Source organism: Xyrauchen texanus, chromosome 28 (assembly GCF_025860055.1).
Source record: "Xyrauchen texanus isolate HMW12.3.18 chromosome 28, RBS_HiC_50CHRs, whole genome shotgun sequence".
Taxonomy (NCBI): Eukaryota; Metazoa; Chordata; class Actinopteri; order Cypriniformes; family Catostomidae; genus Xyrauchen; species Xyrauchen texanus.
Genome location: NC_068303.1, coordinates 16764896 through 16782895, shown reverse-complemented (window position 1 = coordinate 16782895; position 18000 = coordinate 16764896). Strand labels below are relative to the sequence as shown.

Here is an 18000-nt window from a genome sequence, read left to right as displayed (position 1 = left end):
TTTTTTTGCTGTCTTTTATACAAAGACTCAAATAGTAACAAAGTAATATTTATAATGACTAATTTTCTGCATTTAATGAGGTGTGAGCATTATCAGCAAGCCACACTTCAGCTCCCAATAATGCTTTATGGTATGAATAAATTATGCAAATCACCATGCACTACTCATAGCTTTACTGTTTGCTGTTTTTATATACACTGCTGTTTAGGGTTGGGCGATGTCCCCTAAATTGGCAGTTGACGATGTTGACAGTAAAACATCGCGATGGACGATGATATTGTGGGTGGGTGGGTGGGGGGTTATATAATTTCATATAATTTTCAAAAATTATATGACAAATTATAATTTCGTTATTTTACTAACCCAACTAATGACTCGTCTGCGCTTTATCAGTAGGTTGCACGACACGTGAAGCATTTTTTTTTTAGCTTTCACTTAAGAAGAGTTGTGCACTTTTTATTTTAATATATATCTTTACATAAATACTATTTTCCACTTAAAAACTATAATTTCGTTATTTTACTATCCCAACTGACTCATCCGCGCTTTCCAATAGGTTGCACGTAAGGGGGAAAAATATTTCTTCCACTTAAGAGTTGTGCACTTTTTATTTTAATATATCTCTTTACATAGATATTGTTTTTCTACTGAACAACTATAATTTCGTTATTTTACTAGCCCAACTAATTAGTAGCCTACTCAGCCGGGCTTTTTAACATATTGCGCCTAAGAAAAAAAAAGTCGTCTTTGGGCAGCCTTCTTGCGAAGAGAGCAGCCACAGCCACGCTCACTGATGAGCAAAAGGTCGAGGCAGAAATGACCATGTACCTGCAGGGAATGGCCATTGATGGGGAAGAGGACCGGCTGACTTGGTGGAAAACGAACGACAAAAGGTTTCCGTTCATGGCAAGATTAGCACGGAAATATCTGTGCATATGTGCTACCAGTAGGCTACTCCATCAGAGCGGGTCTTCAGCACAGCGGGTAGTGTAGTTACTCCAATCCGCAGCTTATTAAAACCAGATAAAGTGAATATGTTGGTATTTCTGGCCAGAAACATCGAAATTTAAACATGGTCTATGGTGAAAGATATTAGACTTCTTTACGCATTTTTCGCCATCCGTTGCGGAGCTATTCGATTTTGCATATTATTTTTTAAACGTTCATTTGTGTAGTTCATATGACCACTTTACAATATTTCAATAACATAATTTATTTTGTAGCCTGTGCTGAAGTTAATTGTGCTGCTAATTATAAGTGAAATGTTAATGCCGAGTTTCGGTCTGAGTGTTGTACCCGTTTCATTTGTTGTTCTTCTATGTTTTAATAAATGTGTGTTATTCATATTCACCTTGTTTCTTTCATTTGATTTGACATTATGGATTTATGGCCAAGGAAATTTTTCTTTAAAAGTATTAACCAGACAAAAGTTATTTGACGTTCGCTGGTCTGGGTTTATCTTAAACTGCCGCTTCAGTGTATACAAGAGCAGGCCTATGTGACAATGAGCAAGATTTTCTGAGACACTACAACTACTAATAATTAATTAATAAAGGCTATTTTCTTGTAGCCTACAACATAAAATATTTTAATCTAAATGTACAGTGTAAGACATGTAAAAAAAAAAAGACAAGAAGCTAACAATGTCAAGATCAATATTTGTGTAGCCTGCCTGACACGGTATTTTCACAGACTAACACGTCACGTCTCTGGCATATACTACAGTATTTAAAATAGCATATATGCATTAGTTATATTCTCAATTTAATTTACAGAGCAATCCCTGCAAAGTTTTTAGGTTAACTATAGAAGAGACTAGGATTAGTGAGTCACACTAGCAAGACTCGCAAAAGGGGGCGTGGCATCACGATGGTGGCTGTACATCGTGATGTTTGTCAGCCATCAGGATGGACGATGATAAACCATTGTATAGGCTTTACCTTACAGAGCTTATTGAATTCACTCTGTAATTGGGTAAATGCATGTTGGGCCCAGGCGTACACCAATATTGCCTTTAGGACAGGCCAGTTCTAGCGCAGCAGCAGGTAGGCCTAAATTACTCAACGGCCCACCGGGTAAACGCCTGGTGCTCCTGATGTCCAGTCTGCCCCTGACGTTCGGTGTAAACCAGGTGTTGCGTTGAAAAATAAGGTGGATAGGCCCTGTCTCAAATGGAATTTAAGCCTCTCTTTATGTTTGATCATGCTGAAATAAGCAACACTGAAGCAAGTGTGTAAGGAATGAAAGTCATCATTTGAAAGTTTCTACACAATGAGACACATACAGTACAACAATGGCTCCATTCTGTCCTAGTGTCCACTCTATTGATTAAAAAAACATTTGCAGCCCATGACAAGTCCCCCATCTCATTTCCTGTAAAGTGTGTGTGTGTGAGAGAGAGGGAGGGACATGAAGCATGAATATTGTGCATGTATGTAATGTGTGTGCATATTTTTTTATTCTCTTCTATAGGTATGCTCTTCATTTCCTGCTCCAGAGTGGTATTACTTACGGCATAATGATTCTGACTGGAGTTGAGCACATGCACAAGTGAGTCCATCTTTTCTGAACAACATTAGCAGCATTAAGAGTGCACAATAATGTTTTGAAGTTGCTTTATTTAAATATATATATTTTTCTCCAAATAATGCAACTTCTATAGCATTAGTCAACATGAAATCAAAACTGACCACATTTACTTGAAGACTTTTCAAGCACTGATGTATTTCCTATTGAAATAGGAAGTTGGGGCTGGACATACTAAAAGGGAATTTTGTTTTAAAAAGAGTTTATAGCTTTTAGATTATGTAAAATGAACCATGTGTCCAGCGGTATCTGGCATTAGGGGAAGGGACATTCTCGTGCCCTTCCCATTTTTTTCAAGAAATTATTAATTAATTATACAATTAATTATAGGGAATGGTGGTGGCGTAGTGGGCTAAAGCACATAACTGTTAATCAGAAGGTCGCTGGTTCGATCCCCACAGCCACCACCATTGCGTCCTTGAGCAATCACTTAACTCCAGGTTGCTCCGGGGGGATTGTCCTTATAATAAGGCCTCTGTAAGTCGCTTTGGATAAAAGCGTATGCCAAATGCATAAATGTAAATGTAAATTTATTTTGTCAATATTTAAGAATGCACAAGCATAGATGGCATCAGAGTTAAAAGACATGAATTAAAAGCCCCAAAACTCAACAAAAATCTAATGCTTAATACATCTTCCTGGTTTTATTGTGCACAATTCACCGGTGCATGATATTCTAAAGAAAACCTTCCAACCACATTGGAGACAACTTTTCACTGTATTATCAGTTCATACTGGATAAATTCAAATCTTGCTCTACTTCCTTTTTCCCTAGAAAATACGTCACATTATGAAAATAAAAGGGGTAAAATTGTCATATCAATTATATGTCGACCTATATAGTGGATTTTGCAGATTCCGATACCTATAGTGATATGAGGCCGATAATCAATTAATCGGCTGATCATTTTTTAGAATTTCATGTTATTTCCTTACTATGACAGGCTGAGACGTAGAGGCCACAAGAGTCTAAAATGAATAAAATCCCAGGTGCAGTTTATTGTTCAACCAAAATCCAAATATTAACTAGAAACAATGAAGATTTTGTGAATAACACAGAACTTTTGCAAATATTACAAGCTCAAAACACACAGGGGACTCAGAAATGATACTTGAGGCCCTATTATGCTTTTTGGATTTACCTTTGCTTTAGTGTGTAATATAGCTGTTTGTATATGTAAAACATCTGCAAAGTTACAAAGCACAAAGTCCACGCCAAAGGGAGTAACTCTCTCCCACACAAAACACTGCTCCTGAACTGCCTGAAATGCCTGGTTTGCTGTACAGCCATTACTTCCGTGACTAAGTTATATCACTAAGTAATACATTTGCATAATGCCCACCTAAGGGCTACTTCAAGCTGAAAGTCGGTTATGGTAAGGGAAGTTACATTTCTGACACACACTCGAATCGGTTGACCAATCACAACAGACTGGGCCAGCTGACCAATCAGAGCAGACTGGGCTTTTCGGAAAGGGGGGCTTTAAAGAGACAGGAGCTAAAACAGAGTGTTTCAGACAGAGGGTGAAAAGAGGTGCTGCAGCAATGTACGGTATGAGAAAAAAAAAGAGAGTGTTTTTTAACATTAAAGCATGTAAACCTATTCTAGTATACCCCAGAAATAAAATTATTAAACTGTAAATGAGCATAAAATATGCTTTTTAAGTGAAAGTACTAAATCTTTCACTTTACTGAGTGAAAATTGTCTCCATTTACATGCTTGTTTACTCAAGTATTTTTTTGGCTAGATACTTGTACTTTTAATTGAATTCAAGTATCTAGCCAAAAAAAATACTTTGTACTTGAGTATTAAAAAAGTTAAAAGTAACTTTTGTTCTAGCTAGAATGAAATCAAGAGAGGAGATTGTGTGAGAGATGTTATTACATTTGATTGGTTTGCTTTTTACTGTCTCTGTCATATTTCTCCCCCAGTGGAATTCACAACCTGGTCAAAGAATCATGTTGCAATAACAAAATGTTTGCAAAATAATTTTTATGTGGCCTGTTGTATGTAACACAACAATTTTCTGGTGAAATGAACACTAGAGGCTCTACAACAATGACTTTTATTCACTTTCCCACAAACCATGAGCAAAACAGCAGATTATCAGTTCATAAATATTTACTTTTCATCCTGTTCCTCAAACAATTCTATCTTATGATATCAAAACACTTTTTCTATAGTGATTTCTCATTTTAATATTTGCATCAACTCATAGAGTGTTGCATATGCGATACAAAAGAACAGGGTACGAGTCCTGAAGAGCACACGGATCCACACGTGAGCACAAAGTGTCATAGAAACACCACAGAATGATGTGGTTGCTTCAGAAATTGTGTTTCTCATGTCACATTTGCTTTTTATGACACTATCAGTAAGGTTTAGGTTTTGTTTATTTAAATCTCAATAGAATATTAATCTTAAAAACCTCATCTGTTTTCATTTCCCTTTGGAACTGCCTTTAGATATAATGAACGACATAATTTTATTTTGCAAAAACATTGCCACAGTCACGCAATGTTCGTTGCATGGGAGAGGGCCTCACAAATTGCAATGTCAGAGCACCCAGCCCTTTAAGACATAGAGATGGATAAAAAAGGCATTTAAAATAAAGTTTAGGACAAAAACCATCAGTGTTTCTTACTTCGTACATCATATTTTTGAATTAATATTTCACATTCAGTCTGGAGGTCACATACGGTCTAGTTGCTCAAATATTTCAACGGATCCGGAGTTTAAATCAGATCCACAATTGAGCCTCTGTAGATGGTCGAAACTTAACACAGCCTCATTGCAACACTCAATTTGAAATGACTGACCTCTGGTCTGTCATCTGTCAGATACAGTGAAAAGGCAGCTTCGGTCCAGTAAGATGAAAGAAAATTAGCTGCAAAAATGTAGAGAATACTTTTCAAGTTTAAATAGAATTGTAAGTATTAAAAAGTACTGTTTTGGAAATGTACTTAAGGAAAAGTGCAAGTATTCTGTTTAAATTGCACTCGAGTAAAGTACAAATCCCCCAAAATTATACTTAAGTAGAAGTATTTTTACTCAATTACTTTACATCTCTGGGTAAAGGATTGCTTAAATTGCAGTGCTTTAAATTGGATTTGCAACCCATTTTTTTTTTTTTTGGAAAGAAGAAATTTTGTCCTTATCTTCCTGAGTATGGTGAAAGAAGGTATCATCTCTGTTAGAGTCAGTTTCTTCTGATGAAAGTGTTTAAAACTAACCCAGAGATAATTATAACAAGAAAGAGATCATTCCCTTCACCGATTGACCATCAGTCACTGTCTTCCTCAAGGCTGTAATAAAATCTTCCATTATTCTCCTGCTGCCGTCTCCTACCAACTGGCAAAAACTTTTTACCAGGAGTTAAATATAAAACTGCCTCCATGTCCTGCCAAATGGCCCTTTAGGGACATTTAGTTTCATATAGGGTGATATCACTGACTTAAGAAGATTCAGGGGCAGTTGAGGTCAACAATTCTTCCTGCCTTCTTTTGTGTCTTTATTGGTGGATTACATTAGAAAAGGTGGATGTGATTGGTTGTGTCCTTTTGTAAAACATGCAGTGGTTGTGAATTTAAAATTTTTGGGCTACTTTAGAATTAATTTTTCTCCCCAGTTTGGAATGCCTAATTCCCAATGCGCTCTAATGGTGCGTTCACATACAACACAAAGATAATTTTTGCCTCACATTGCTCGTGCGAGTTTGACAGCTGGATTATAAATGTGTGTTTAAACTCGCGTTCATGCGAGTAACGTGAACCCATGAGTATTCCCCCTTCTCTTCCGGAAAAGGACAGGAGGAGGGGCTTCTAGAACTTGGTTCATATTAAAGTACAACCAATAGCTGGAATCAAGTAGACGCACATTTTTTCAGGATTTACCAGGTAGTCCAAATTCCTCGCTCACTTTCCTCCAAGCGATGTCTTTTTTTTGTCCGGTCTCTGTACATGTATGACGTTGTGTCATACAATTCTTGGTGCCAACCACAATTTTTTCATCCATTTTTCCAGATTTCTTCTGCTACTATGTCAGTACGTTAGTGACATCCAGACAATCTCAATGCTGATAGGCTTTCACGACAACGCGGCACGCAAATACACGAATGAAGCGATTTTGCGTGTTCGAGTCGCTCCATTTGCTTCATTCGCGCCGCCCGGTGCAAATTCGCATCTATTCGCATCTTTGCATTGACTTTGTATGTAATTGCACCACGCGAAACACTTGCTTTGCGTTGTATGTGAACGCACCATAAGTCCTTGTGGTGGTGAAGTGACTCGCCTCAATCTGGGTGGTGGAGGACGAACCTCAATTGCCTCCATGCCTGGGACCGTCAATCCACGCATCTTATCACGTGGCTTGTTGAGTGCATTGTGACCCCATGTGACTCTAACCTCCCTAGTAACCAGGCCAATTTGGTTGCTTAGGAGACCTGGCTGGCCACCTCCAGGGGTGGTAGCCAGCGTCTTTACTCGCTGAGCTACCCAGGCCCCCACTTTAGAATGACTTTGAAAATGATATTTGTAGACAATAGCAGCCTGTGTGGAGAGATTGCATTATGGGTTATTCGAGGAGACGAGGCAGACTTCAAGTCCTGCATATCACACTCTTGGATTGTTGAATGGAAAGCACTCACACCACACACACACACACACACACACACACACGCACACACACATTATCTATCTTTATACTTGCACCTGCAGTCTTTAGGACCTGAGCTGAATATTTCATCATTATAGTGTGTTTGTGTGTGTGCTTGTTTGTGTAAGCAAGAATGAATCGGAGACTGAGAGCTTCTGTTTTATCCCTTCAAGGTTAATCAACTTTTCTGTACCTCTGTCAGGGAGATTAATAGGGGCAGCAGGAGTATTTGTCATTTACTGAATATATCTTGCTTTTTAAAATCAGGCATGGCTGACTAACAGAACTTTTCTTGTCTTGTTACTGTTTGGTGTAAATAATGCAACAGATGCAGTAAAAAAGATTGTAAATTTAAATGCATTTATATACAGAAAAGAGATTATCTGACCAACATGTGAAGGGACCAACCATAGTTTTGTTTTAATTATACTACTTTTTGAATAGACTGTGGGTAGCTCAGGGTCATGTACAGTCAGCAGTCAGAGTTTATTTTGCCGATTGACCATGCATTTATCTATACATGGCTCCTTGCCAAATAAATATATGGAAATGAAATGTTGATTTAAGTTAAATTATTTTATTATGTGATTTGGGCTGGGTATTGATACAGATTTCCTGATTCAATTCCAATTCACAAGCTCTAGCTTTGATTCGATTCAATTCTGTTCCAGTTCTTTTGGGTATATTTCGGTGTAAAGGGATCAATGGAAAGGAGGCGAGAACCGGCTTGACGATACAAATAATAGTTTAATTTTAAACTCAAACAAAAGACAAACACACATATGACGGACATGTCCGTAAACGATCTCTCTCTCCCACACGATCCTCTGCAGTCGACCTTTATCCCTCTCGGGAGGCTTGATTAGCCTAATACGGGACCGGGTGTGTAGGATCACTACCCGGCCCGCCCTCCGCCCTACCACATTCAGTTATGATGTCCATTTTTGTTACATATGAAATAAATTCTCTGTCACAAAAATTTACATTTTATACATGTTAGTTTAGTAACAAATATTAGTTTAGCATTATTTTGGTCAGATTTTAGCTTTTTAAATTTATTTACAAATTCTGTATATTCAATCAATAAATATTATGTCTTGAAATTGCATATATACTGTATATATAATCTCTGAGCACTTTATTAGGAACACTTGTACACCTACCACATGCGATTATCTAATCAGCCAAACATGTGGCAGCAGTGCAATGCATAAAATCATGCAGATACGGGTCAGGCGCTTCAGTTAAAGTTCACATCAACCATCAGTATGGGTGAAAAAAAAGTGTTCTTAGTGATTTCGACCATGGCATGATTGTTCTTGCCAGACATGCTAGTTTGAGTATTTCTGTAACTGCTGATCTCCTGGGATTTTCACAAAAAAATGGTGCCAAATACCAAAAACACTGGTTACTGTGGAAGGAAATGCCTTGTTGATGAGAGAGGTCAACAGAGAATGGCCAGACTGGTTCAAACTGACAGAAATGGTATGGTACCTCAGATAACTCCTCTGTACAATTTTAGTCTCAGAATGCACAATACGTTGAACCTTGAGTTTGATGAGCTACAACAGCAGATGACCTTGTCGGGCACTTTATTAGGACCATAGTGTTCCTAATAATGTGCTCAAGAGTTGGTGACATGCATAATTTGTACTATTTACCAGTATTTACATTGACAAGTATCCATTAAAGAACCAACAACCGTGGCACAGGGATTACGAGCCATTCACTGTGTCTCTAAATTATAATTTAATAGTTGCCTTCACAACCACGATTGCTAAAACTGGCTTTGGTGCTATTTCCCTGATCTCTCTTTCTCGTACTAACCACACGCACACGACAACTCACAAAAATACCTGCAAACACATTTGGCGAGTAGATAACTTAGATAACCCCAAGTTCTTATACCAGCAGAGACATGCGGAGACACACAGTCTCTCCGCCCACATTCGTCAGTTTTAACCACCAGGCAAAAGTTGGTGTGATCATTTAGAAATAAAATAGCACTGCTCTCCACAACAAGCAGCACAATTTGAGGTATCGTTCATGTGTGCAGCTTAAATGGTCCAGGACAATTTACACGCTGAAGTTTACTATTGTAAAGTTATTCGTTTGTTCAAATCCCAAACTTTAGTATGAGCAATTGTAATATTGAGTGCAATTGATTACAAATAGTGACAGTAACATTAATAGTCCAGCCATTTTGATGAAATATTGATAACTAATGAAAACTATTTATATATTTGTTGAATTGCAATTCGTTACCATGTTGAAGTGCTGTGGTTGGCGTCCGTTAAAACAACCAACTGACTAGTCGATTATGAAAATTGGTAGTTTTGCACACCCCTAATAAAAATTACATTAATTTATTTGAAATTCTTGAAAAGTAAATATGCTCTTTGGTCCACTTTGCAGATACTGTTTGGTTGTTGCTCTGGGTTATCTTAGCTTCTGCCAAATCACACGTGTTTACGTCTTTGATTATGGAATGTACTCTGCTGATTTCACTGGGTAAGTGTTTTTTATTATTTTTCATTATTGCTGGATTGCATTGTTATTGTTCGGATGTTGTTGTCCTCTACCCACATCTCTCTCTCTCTTTTTTTTTCTTTTTTCTCCCTGACAGACCCATGATGGTCATCACACAGAAGATAACCAGTGTGGCTTTTGAGATCCATGATGGTGAGGAGTGTGTTTGTGTGTTTGTTTTCAAGCAGGTTTCCCAAACAATCCCCTCGTAGTCCTTTGGTCATCCAAACACACACACAAAAAAAAGATCTCACAGCTCATTGGTTGAGCAGGATTGCCGTGTCGAGCTTTTTGGGATGCTTAAGTGGCAAATGTGTAAATTTTTTGGTTAAATCAACCCAAAAATTACTTATGAAATATCTAAAAATGACGCACTTAAGCTTTAAGGCTTAGAATATATGCTAACAGAAATGATACAGGAAAATGGCGCTTGCTGTTGTGATTGTCAAATGTGCTGTTGAATGGCCCGAGAAATTAATTACAGAAATGGACGGCAGAGGAATTAAATGAAAGCAACCAAAAACAAGCCTCCCACCTCCACTCCACCCCTCTTTTGTTCCACAGGGTGACAAATAACCTTGGTGATGTGTGTGTGTGTGTGTGGTCCCCACACTGTACTTCTTAATATTACAGTTGTCACTAAATAATTTCCTTTTCTGCTCAATTTAGCTGCTGTCCCGCAAGCCTTTGTTAAAGAGATGCTTCAGAACCAAGCAGAACCCCTGTTCACTTTTGTCATCTCTTCTTTAACATCAGTGGATGTCTAGTGTAAGAATTGGGCTGGGTGATATGATGATGTGTACCATGTGACAGTAGACATTTTTTAAATGGTACAGATTTTGCTGTAGTAGATATATTTGCGCAGCTATCAAAGGACTGCTTTTTATAGGGATGATTTACATGTGGGAGCGACAAAGAAACATGAAGTAATGCAGAAATACAGAGTGGAACTTGTCCCCAACAAGTTCAGACGAAACAGAACTTATTACTAAGGTGTTGTTAGGCACAATATAAGGCAGATAATTTTTTTAGTTTTTTGTATCTGAGCAAACATGAATGTCACAACATTAAAATTCTCTCATCGTTTACTCACCCATATACCATCCCAGAACACAAACAAAGATTTTTAGAAGAATATCTCAGCTCTGTAGGTCATACAATGCAAGTGAATGGTGGCCAGAACTTTGAAGGTCCAAAAAGCACATAAAGGCAACATAAAAGTGGTTAAATCCATATCTTTAGAAGAGATATGAGGTATTGGTAAGAAATAGATCAATATTTAAGTCCTTTTAACTATACATTTGCCTCCCTGCAAAGGTGGTGGTGAAATGCACAAAGAATGTAAATCATAATTACTTTTATGCTGCCTTTATGTGCTTTTTGGACCTCCAAATTTCTGGCCACCGTTCACTTGCATTGAATGGACCTACAGAGCTGAGGTATTCTTCTAAAAATCTTCATTTTTGGTCAGAGTACGAAAGTCATACACATCTGGGATGGCATGAGGGTGAGTAAATGATGTCTCGGAATCTATAGTCCAAACGTTGCATTTTATCAAATTAGTTGTACGTGTACCTTATTGCTTCATCATAAAATCGTATACGATTTTGGTCACACCGCCCAGCTCTATGTAAGAATAAAATCAAGATTTCTGATTGGACTCATGTCATGTATCCCATTGCAATAAATAAACTGTCATTAATATACCCAATGGTCTGTAAGACACTAAAGGTACCAAGTGTCCCATAAAAGTCCTTACTGACCTTCATCACTTGCTGTCGGACATGGTGGTGCTTCTCTGTGTGTGTAGTGTGAGCTGTGGCTTGTCTCTCGACTGCATCTGCTGCTGGCTGCGTCAGTCATAAACTCTAATGAAAATATTTTAAGTAGCTAATTTTGTTATGTGCAAAAGGATGGCAATACATCAACAAGAAATTATTCAAGCCACTTATCCTGGGTTGCCTTACATTGTCTTATCATGCAGGAAGACAAAGCACTAAGGTAGAGGAGTCTCACAATTTGACCGCATGAACTCTGAGCCAAGTCAATTTATAGCACCTATCTTTCCTATCTAATTACTTCTGTAAATCAGGCCGGGTGGAGTTAGACAAAAAACACTTCTCACTAGCTCAAGCTTTGTGGGTTTCTACACTGAAATATTTGCCATTAAATTGTATGTGATTGTGATACAGTTTACCGACATAACAGCTATACTGTACAGTGGAAGAAAATGTATGTGAACCCTTTGGAATTAGCTGATTTTCTGCATTAATCACTCTTAGAATGTGATATCTTCATTGAAGTCACTAATATAGTCAAAGCACAATGTGCTTAAGCTAACAACACACAAACAATTATAATCTGTCATGTCTTTATTGAACACATACCATTTAACATTAACAATGCTGTGGAACAAGTAAGTGAATCCATAGCTAAAGATTCAGGAGTTGGCAAATCTGGCAACCAATTTATAAAACTAGATTGAATGTGTGGGTTAGAGCTAGTTTGACTTATAAAAATCACTCAACCATTTTGATTTTGCAATTTAAGCAAAACAAGAAGCATCTGTTGACATGGGCCATGCTTCACAAAAAAGAGAGGACCTACAATCAAGAATTGTTGCTTTTCCTAAAGCTGAAAAGGATTTAAAAGTTATCTTGAAGAGCTTAGATATTCAGCTGTCCACAGTTAGACAAATTTTCTATAATTGAAGATGATTTAGTACTGTGGATACTCTCCCTTGAAGTGGCCATCCAGCCAAGATGACTTAAAGGGTACACCACAGAATGCTTAATGAGGTAAAAAAAAGAATCCTAGAGTGACAGCTCAAGAATTGAACGAATCACTGGAACTGGTTAACATTTCTGTTCATGATTCTACTATACATTAAACAGGTATTGTGTCCATGGCAGGACACCACAAAGGAAGCTTCTGCATTCCAACAAAAACATAGATGTGTGCCTGAAGTTTGCAAAAGACATCCTTGACACTTGACAACACTACTGGGAAAATGTTTTGTGGACTGATGAAACTAAGGTTGAATTGTTTTGGAAGGACACACAGCACTACGTATGGCAGAAAAAGGGCACCACATACCAACATAAAAACATCATCATCACACTGGTGAAGGTGGAGGCAGCATCATGATTTGTGGCTGCTTTTTGCTTCGGGGCCTGGACCACTTGCCATCATCAAGGGAAAAATGAATTCAAAAGGTTAATCAAGATATCCTACAGGATAATGTTTGGGTGGTTGTATGCGAGCTGAAGAAGAGTAGAAGATGGGTGATGCAGCAGGACAATGACCCTAAACAATGAAGAAAATCCACTACAGAATGGCTTTAAAAAAAGAAAATCCACATTTTGGAGTGGCCCAGACCTTGATCCAATAGAGATGCTGTGGAGTGACCTCGAAAGCTGTTTACACCAGATATCCTAAATAAGTTGAAGCAGCTTTGTAACGAAGAATGGTCCGAAATACTTTCTGAATAATGTGCAGGTCTAATCTGCAGCTACCAGAAACACTTGGTTGAAGTTATTGCTGCCAAACGAGGATTGGCAAATTATTAAATCCTATGGATTACTTAATTTTTCCACAACACTGTGAATGTTTAATGGTGCTATATAAAGACATAAAATATTATAATTGTTTGTGTGTTGGTAGCTTAAGCACGTTGTGTATCTATACTTGTGACTTCGATGAAAATTATATCACATTTTATGACCAGTTAATGCAGAAATCTATCTAATTCCAAAGGGTTCACATACATTTTCTTGCCACTGTATGTAGATGATATGTAATGTCTGCCTATCACCTCCCATTTCCCTCTTTCAATTCAACTTCTCACTCAAATTGTTACATTGGTAGGATCATTTTTCATTTGTAATGGAAACATTTTATTAAGGAATGTTCAAGGGTCAATACAACTCAAGCTCAGTTTGTGGCATAATGTTTATTACCACAGAAAATAATTTAGATTTGTCACTCGTTTATTTAAAGGTGTAACCATTTTCATGTCATTTTCGCCCTTTTTTTGCCAATATGTGAACGGCTTGTAACAGAACTTTAAAAATTAGCCCTTCCCGGACTTCCTAGGTTGCCTATTAAAGCCTGTAGGCTGATTTTCATGCAAAGGGAGCGGGTCACTTTTGCCGGGAAAATCCAAAGGATGTGAAGTTTATGCACGCTCCCAAGAGCCTTGCTTCAGTGCTTCTCTTCTGCTTTTCAACAGCAAACTGCAGCACTAGGTAACATTATCTTAGAGATGGAATTCAGCAAATGTCGGGCTCCCAGTACAACACAGACACCAACACAATCTCAGAGTAAACAAACAAAAAAAATGTATCTACTGAATCCTGTCTGACTCAGTTGAAACTTGATCATGGTAAAAATTATATGGGTTCACATGATTTAAGTGTGATAAAATCTGTTTTTTGTGATTTTGGTGTGAAAATAATTGCTTAGATGATTTACTGGTGTTGCATCACCATGGCAACAAATTTGTAATATTAGATAGAATTTTACACAGATAAGGTTAGTAAGCAATTTTTATCATATTAAAATCAAATTTCACTAAGATCGACTTGTGACTATACTTCTGAAACCATGTGCATTTTAACGTTTATGGACTGGCCCCATTTACTTACATTGTAAACTCTTTACTGTTACCGACAATAGTTTTATTTTTTTATCCGTTAAATTGGGTAATTTTTCTTCATCGCCAGCCAAACTCTCATGTGGAGTGCCGCAGGGGTCTATTCTCGCACCCATTCTTTTTTCCCTATATTTACTTCCTCTAGGCTCCATTTTCAGAAAGCATGGTGTATCATTTCACTGCTATGCAGATGATACACAAATTTATTTGCCTCTGAAACGCAACAAAGATACTGCACGGAAATCTCTTTTTGTATGCCTAGAAGAAGTAAAAATGTGGTTCTCTCAAAATTTCTTATTTCTGAATGAATCCAAAACCGAGGTTATAGTTTTTGGCCCCCATGACAACTTTAATAGCAGTAACATTGATCTGGATTATCTTCATCCAACTTCATCTTGCATTAAGAACTTAGGTGTTCTCTGGGATCAGAACCTCAAATTTGATAAACAAATAAATGCGGTGATCAGTTCTTGTTTTTTCCAGCTACGTCTTCTCTCTAAGATTAAATCCTCTCTTTCTGAGAAAACCGTAGAGATTGCTATCCATGCGCTCATTACATCGCGGTTGGATTATTGCAACTCTCTTTACTATGGCATACCCAAAAACTCTATTGCTCGTCTCCAATTAGTACAGAATGCTGCTGCAAAGTTCCTCAAAAGAAAACGTAAATTCGATCATGTTTCACCTATTTTAAAATCACTGCATTGGCTACCTGTGAATCTTAGAATTGAGTTTAAAATTCTTCTCTTTGTTTTTAAATCCGTAAATAATCTGGCACCGAGTTATTTCTCTGAGCTACTCTGTACACACAATCCCACACGAAACATGAGGTCTGGTAATCAGAGACTTTTGTTTGTCCCCAGATCACGGTTAAAGAATATAGGGGACAGAGCCTTTCGGGTCGCTGGCCCTAGGCTGTGGAACAGCCTTCCGATTTACATCAGAGCAACTCAATCGCTAACTGTTTTTAAATCCTCTCTTAAAACTTATTTTTTTAACTAGAGTTTATTTTTAAAACTAGAGTTTTTTTTTTTTTTTTGTCATGAATGTGTGCTTTGTCCTTGTTCCTTACTTTGTGTACTGTTCAGCACTTTGGTCAGCCTTGTTTGCGGTTTTTAAATGTGCTATATAAATAAAAACAAACTTGAAACTTGAAACTTTTATAAATGAGGGATAAGACTAAACATTTTTTTGTGGTAATCTGCATTATGCCACAAATGCTTTTAATTAATCTTAACATGTATTGAACCCTGTAACATTCATTTAAATTAGAACGATACAAAAAATAAAAGCATTTTCAAAAGTCGTCTCAGACTTTTAGACCCCACTCTATCTCTGCCATCTGGAAATCATGTGCTACGGTTTCACCAGTGGAAGAGAGAGATGAAAGATAGATCAACACTGGTTATGGATTTAATGTTTGGAAAGTGATATATTAATAATTTTTACTTTGTTAACAGGTATTGCAAGAAAGGAAGAGCAGCTCAATAAGAGTCAAAAACTGTTGGCAATAAGGTACAGTGTGCAGACCAGAAAGAGGGTTTAAAATTAAATTATATAGTCAAGGCACTAAGTTATATGGATAATTTTGGATATTAATATTCTACATATAATCTCTTATTTAAGGTATATGGTTGTGATGTCAAACAATAGTTGCTCTATTTGGGAATCATTATACAATTTGCACACTTTTATGGATTTCAGTTTTGCCTTTTGACCTTGTGTCAACTACAATCTTTTATTTTTATAATTTTCACTAGATGTGACTTTCCAAATGCACTTTTAAAATGAATTCCACTTTTCCTCTGTGTTTGTGTTTCACCCAGGCGGATGCCCAGTTTATTGGAGTACTTCAGTTATAACTGTAATTTCATGGGCATTTTGGCTGGTCCCACCTGTTCCTATAACGATTACATTGCCTTCATTGAGGGCACCCCCTGTCGCCACAGAGACCAAGAGACCAAGGGAAAAGTGAATGGCAAGAGCAGGCTGAACGACCCTTCACCAGATGTTCGTTTCTGTTTTTAGGACTACAGATTATACACCAAGTCACGTCTCAAGTTGCACAAAAGCTGAGAAGTCACACGCAATGTCATACATTATCTTGATTTTATTCCAAATTATATAATCTTGTCCTCTGGATCTAAATCTACTCTCTAAATGGTCTTCAAATGTAGATCTTGAATTTGAAAATAATGAAAATGTATCCTACTTGAGACCATACTAGCACAGAGTGTACATTTAGGGCTAAACATGCCATTAGCTTTGAATAGTTGCGCAGAATAATGTATGAAATTGAGTATAGACTACCACCTTTTTCCACTGTTAAATTTAAAACAGACTAAATATTGTCATGTTAAATGACACCAAAGGTCTTGAGCATCATTTTGTTCCTCTGAATTTTATCAAGCTGTTTTTTCATGTTTGTCATTTTCAACAAGATTTAATTTTTTTTAATAGTCACCCAAAAATGAAAATTTAGTTATATTTTGCTCACCCTAATCATTTGTTCCAAACCTGTATGACTTTCTTTCTTCCATGAAACACAAAAAGAGATGTTAGGCATAATGTGACAGCCTCAGTCCCCAATCTACGGAGCCCTTTAGAGGACAGGGTGGAAATAAATTTTTTCTGAAATAGTTTTGCATGCCTTAGCAGTACGTTTTGCATTCCCTCTCAATAAACTTACCATGGGTTTACTATAGTAACCATATTTGAACCTTGATATTCATAGTAAAATCATAGTAATACAGGAAAATGAAAACTATGTTAAGAAAAATAAAGATGTTGTGGTTATTATGGTTTTAACACCATAGTAAAACCATAGTACCCACAAGAATTACCATGGTTAATCTATAGTAAAAATCAAAACATGGTTAGGCTACAACAGTCATGGTTACTAATATTACTATTGTAAAACCATGATTTTCACCCAAAAAACAAAACAAAACCTGGTTATCATGGTATCATAGTCATGGTTACTACAATATTACTGTAGAAAAATGACTTCCACCAAAAACTGTGGTTGTTACAGTCTACTATATTACTATAGTAAAACCATAGTTAAACTATGGTATTTCTATAGTAAAACCATAATAACCACAAAATTATGGTTTTTAATTACCATAGTTTTCATTTATTATCTCACTCTGAATATCATGGTATGGTTACTAGGGCTGTCAATTGGGAAGAAAAACTAAATTAATATATTTACCTTAAATATTGAAAAAATTTGAACAGTATTGAAATGTTAAAGTCAGCTGTTTTTTAAATTTACATTGTTTCCTTAGTCCACAAGTCCAGGGCATATTACATACATAAACCATACTGGACCATTATATTATTGCAAAGAATATTCCTGGCTGATAAATAAGTGCATTTCATTTTTAACTAATGTGCATAAAATTAAATAAATAAAGTTTTGGTCCATATTTTCAAATGTTAATTCAAAAATAAAATGAGCTGGATAAATGCTTCAATAGGCAGTCCACATGGTGCTAACACTGGCACTGATGCCACAGTATACTACCCTAGACTCAAGTTTCAACAGCGAAATACCACTTTGTTTTTTTTATTC

At 36.9% G+C, this 18000-nt stretch overlaps 1 protein-coding gene across 1 annotated transcript in view; it reads left to right on the top strand.

The window, feature by feature from the left end:
- mboat2b (membrane bound O-acyltransferase domain containing 2b) overlaps positions 1–18000 on the top strand; it is a 69934-nt gene that overhangs the window by 43089 nt on the left and 8845 nt on the right. The window contains exons 3-7 of the mRNA XM_052095971.1: positions 2473–2550; positions 9656–9751; positions 9867–9922; positions 15884–15938; positions 16250–16433. Of these exons, the coding sequence (XP_051951931.1) occupies positions 2473–2550; positions 9656–9751; positions 9867–9922; positions 15884–15938; positions 16250–16433 (469 nt within the window). The remainder of the gene's footprint in view (positions 1–2472; positions 2551–9655; positions 9752–9866; positions 9923–15883; positions 15939–16249; positions 16434–18000) is intronic.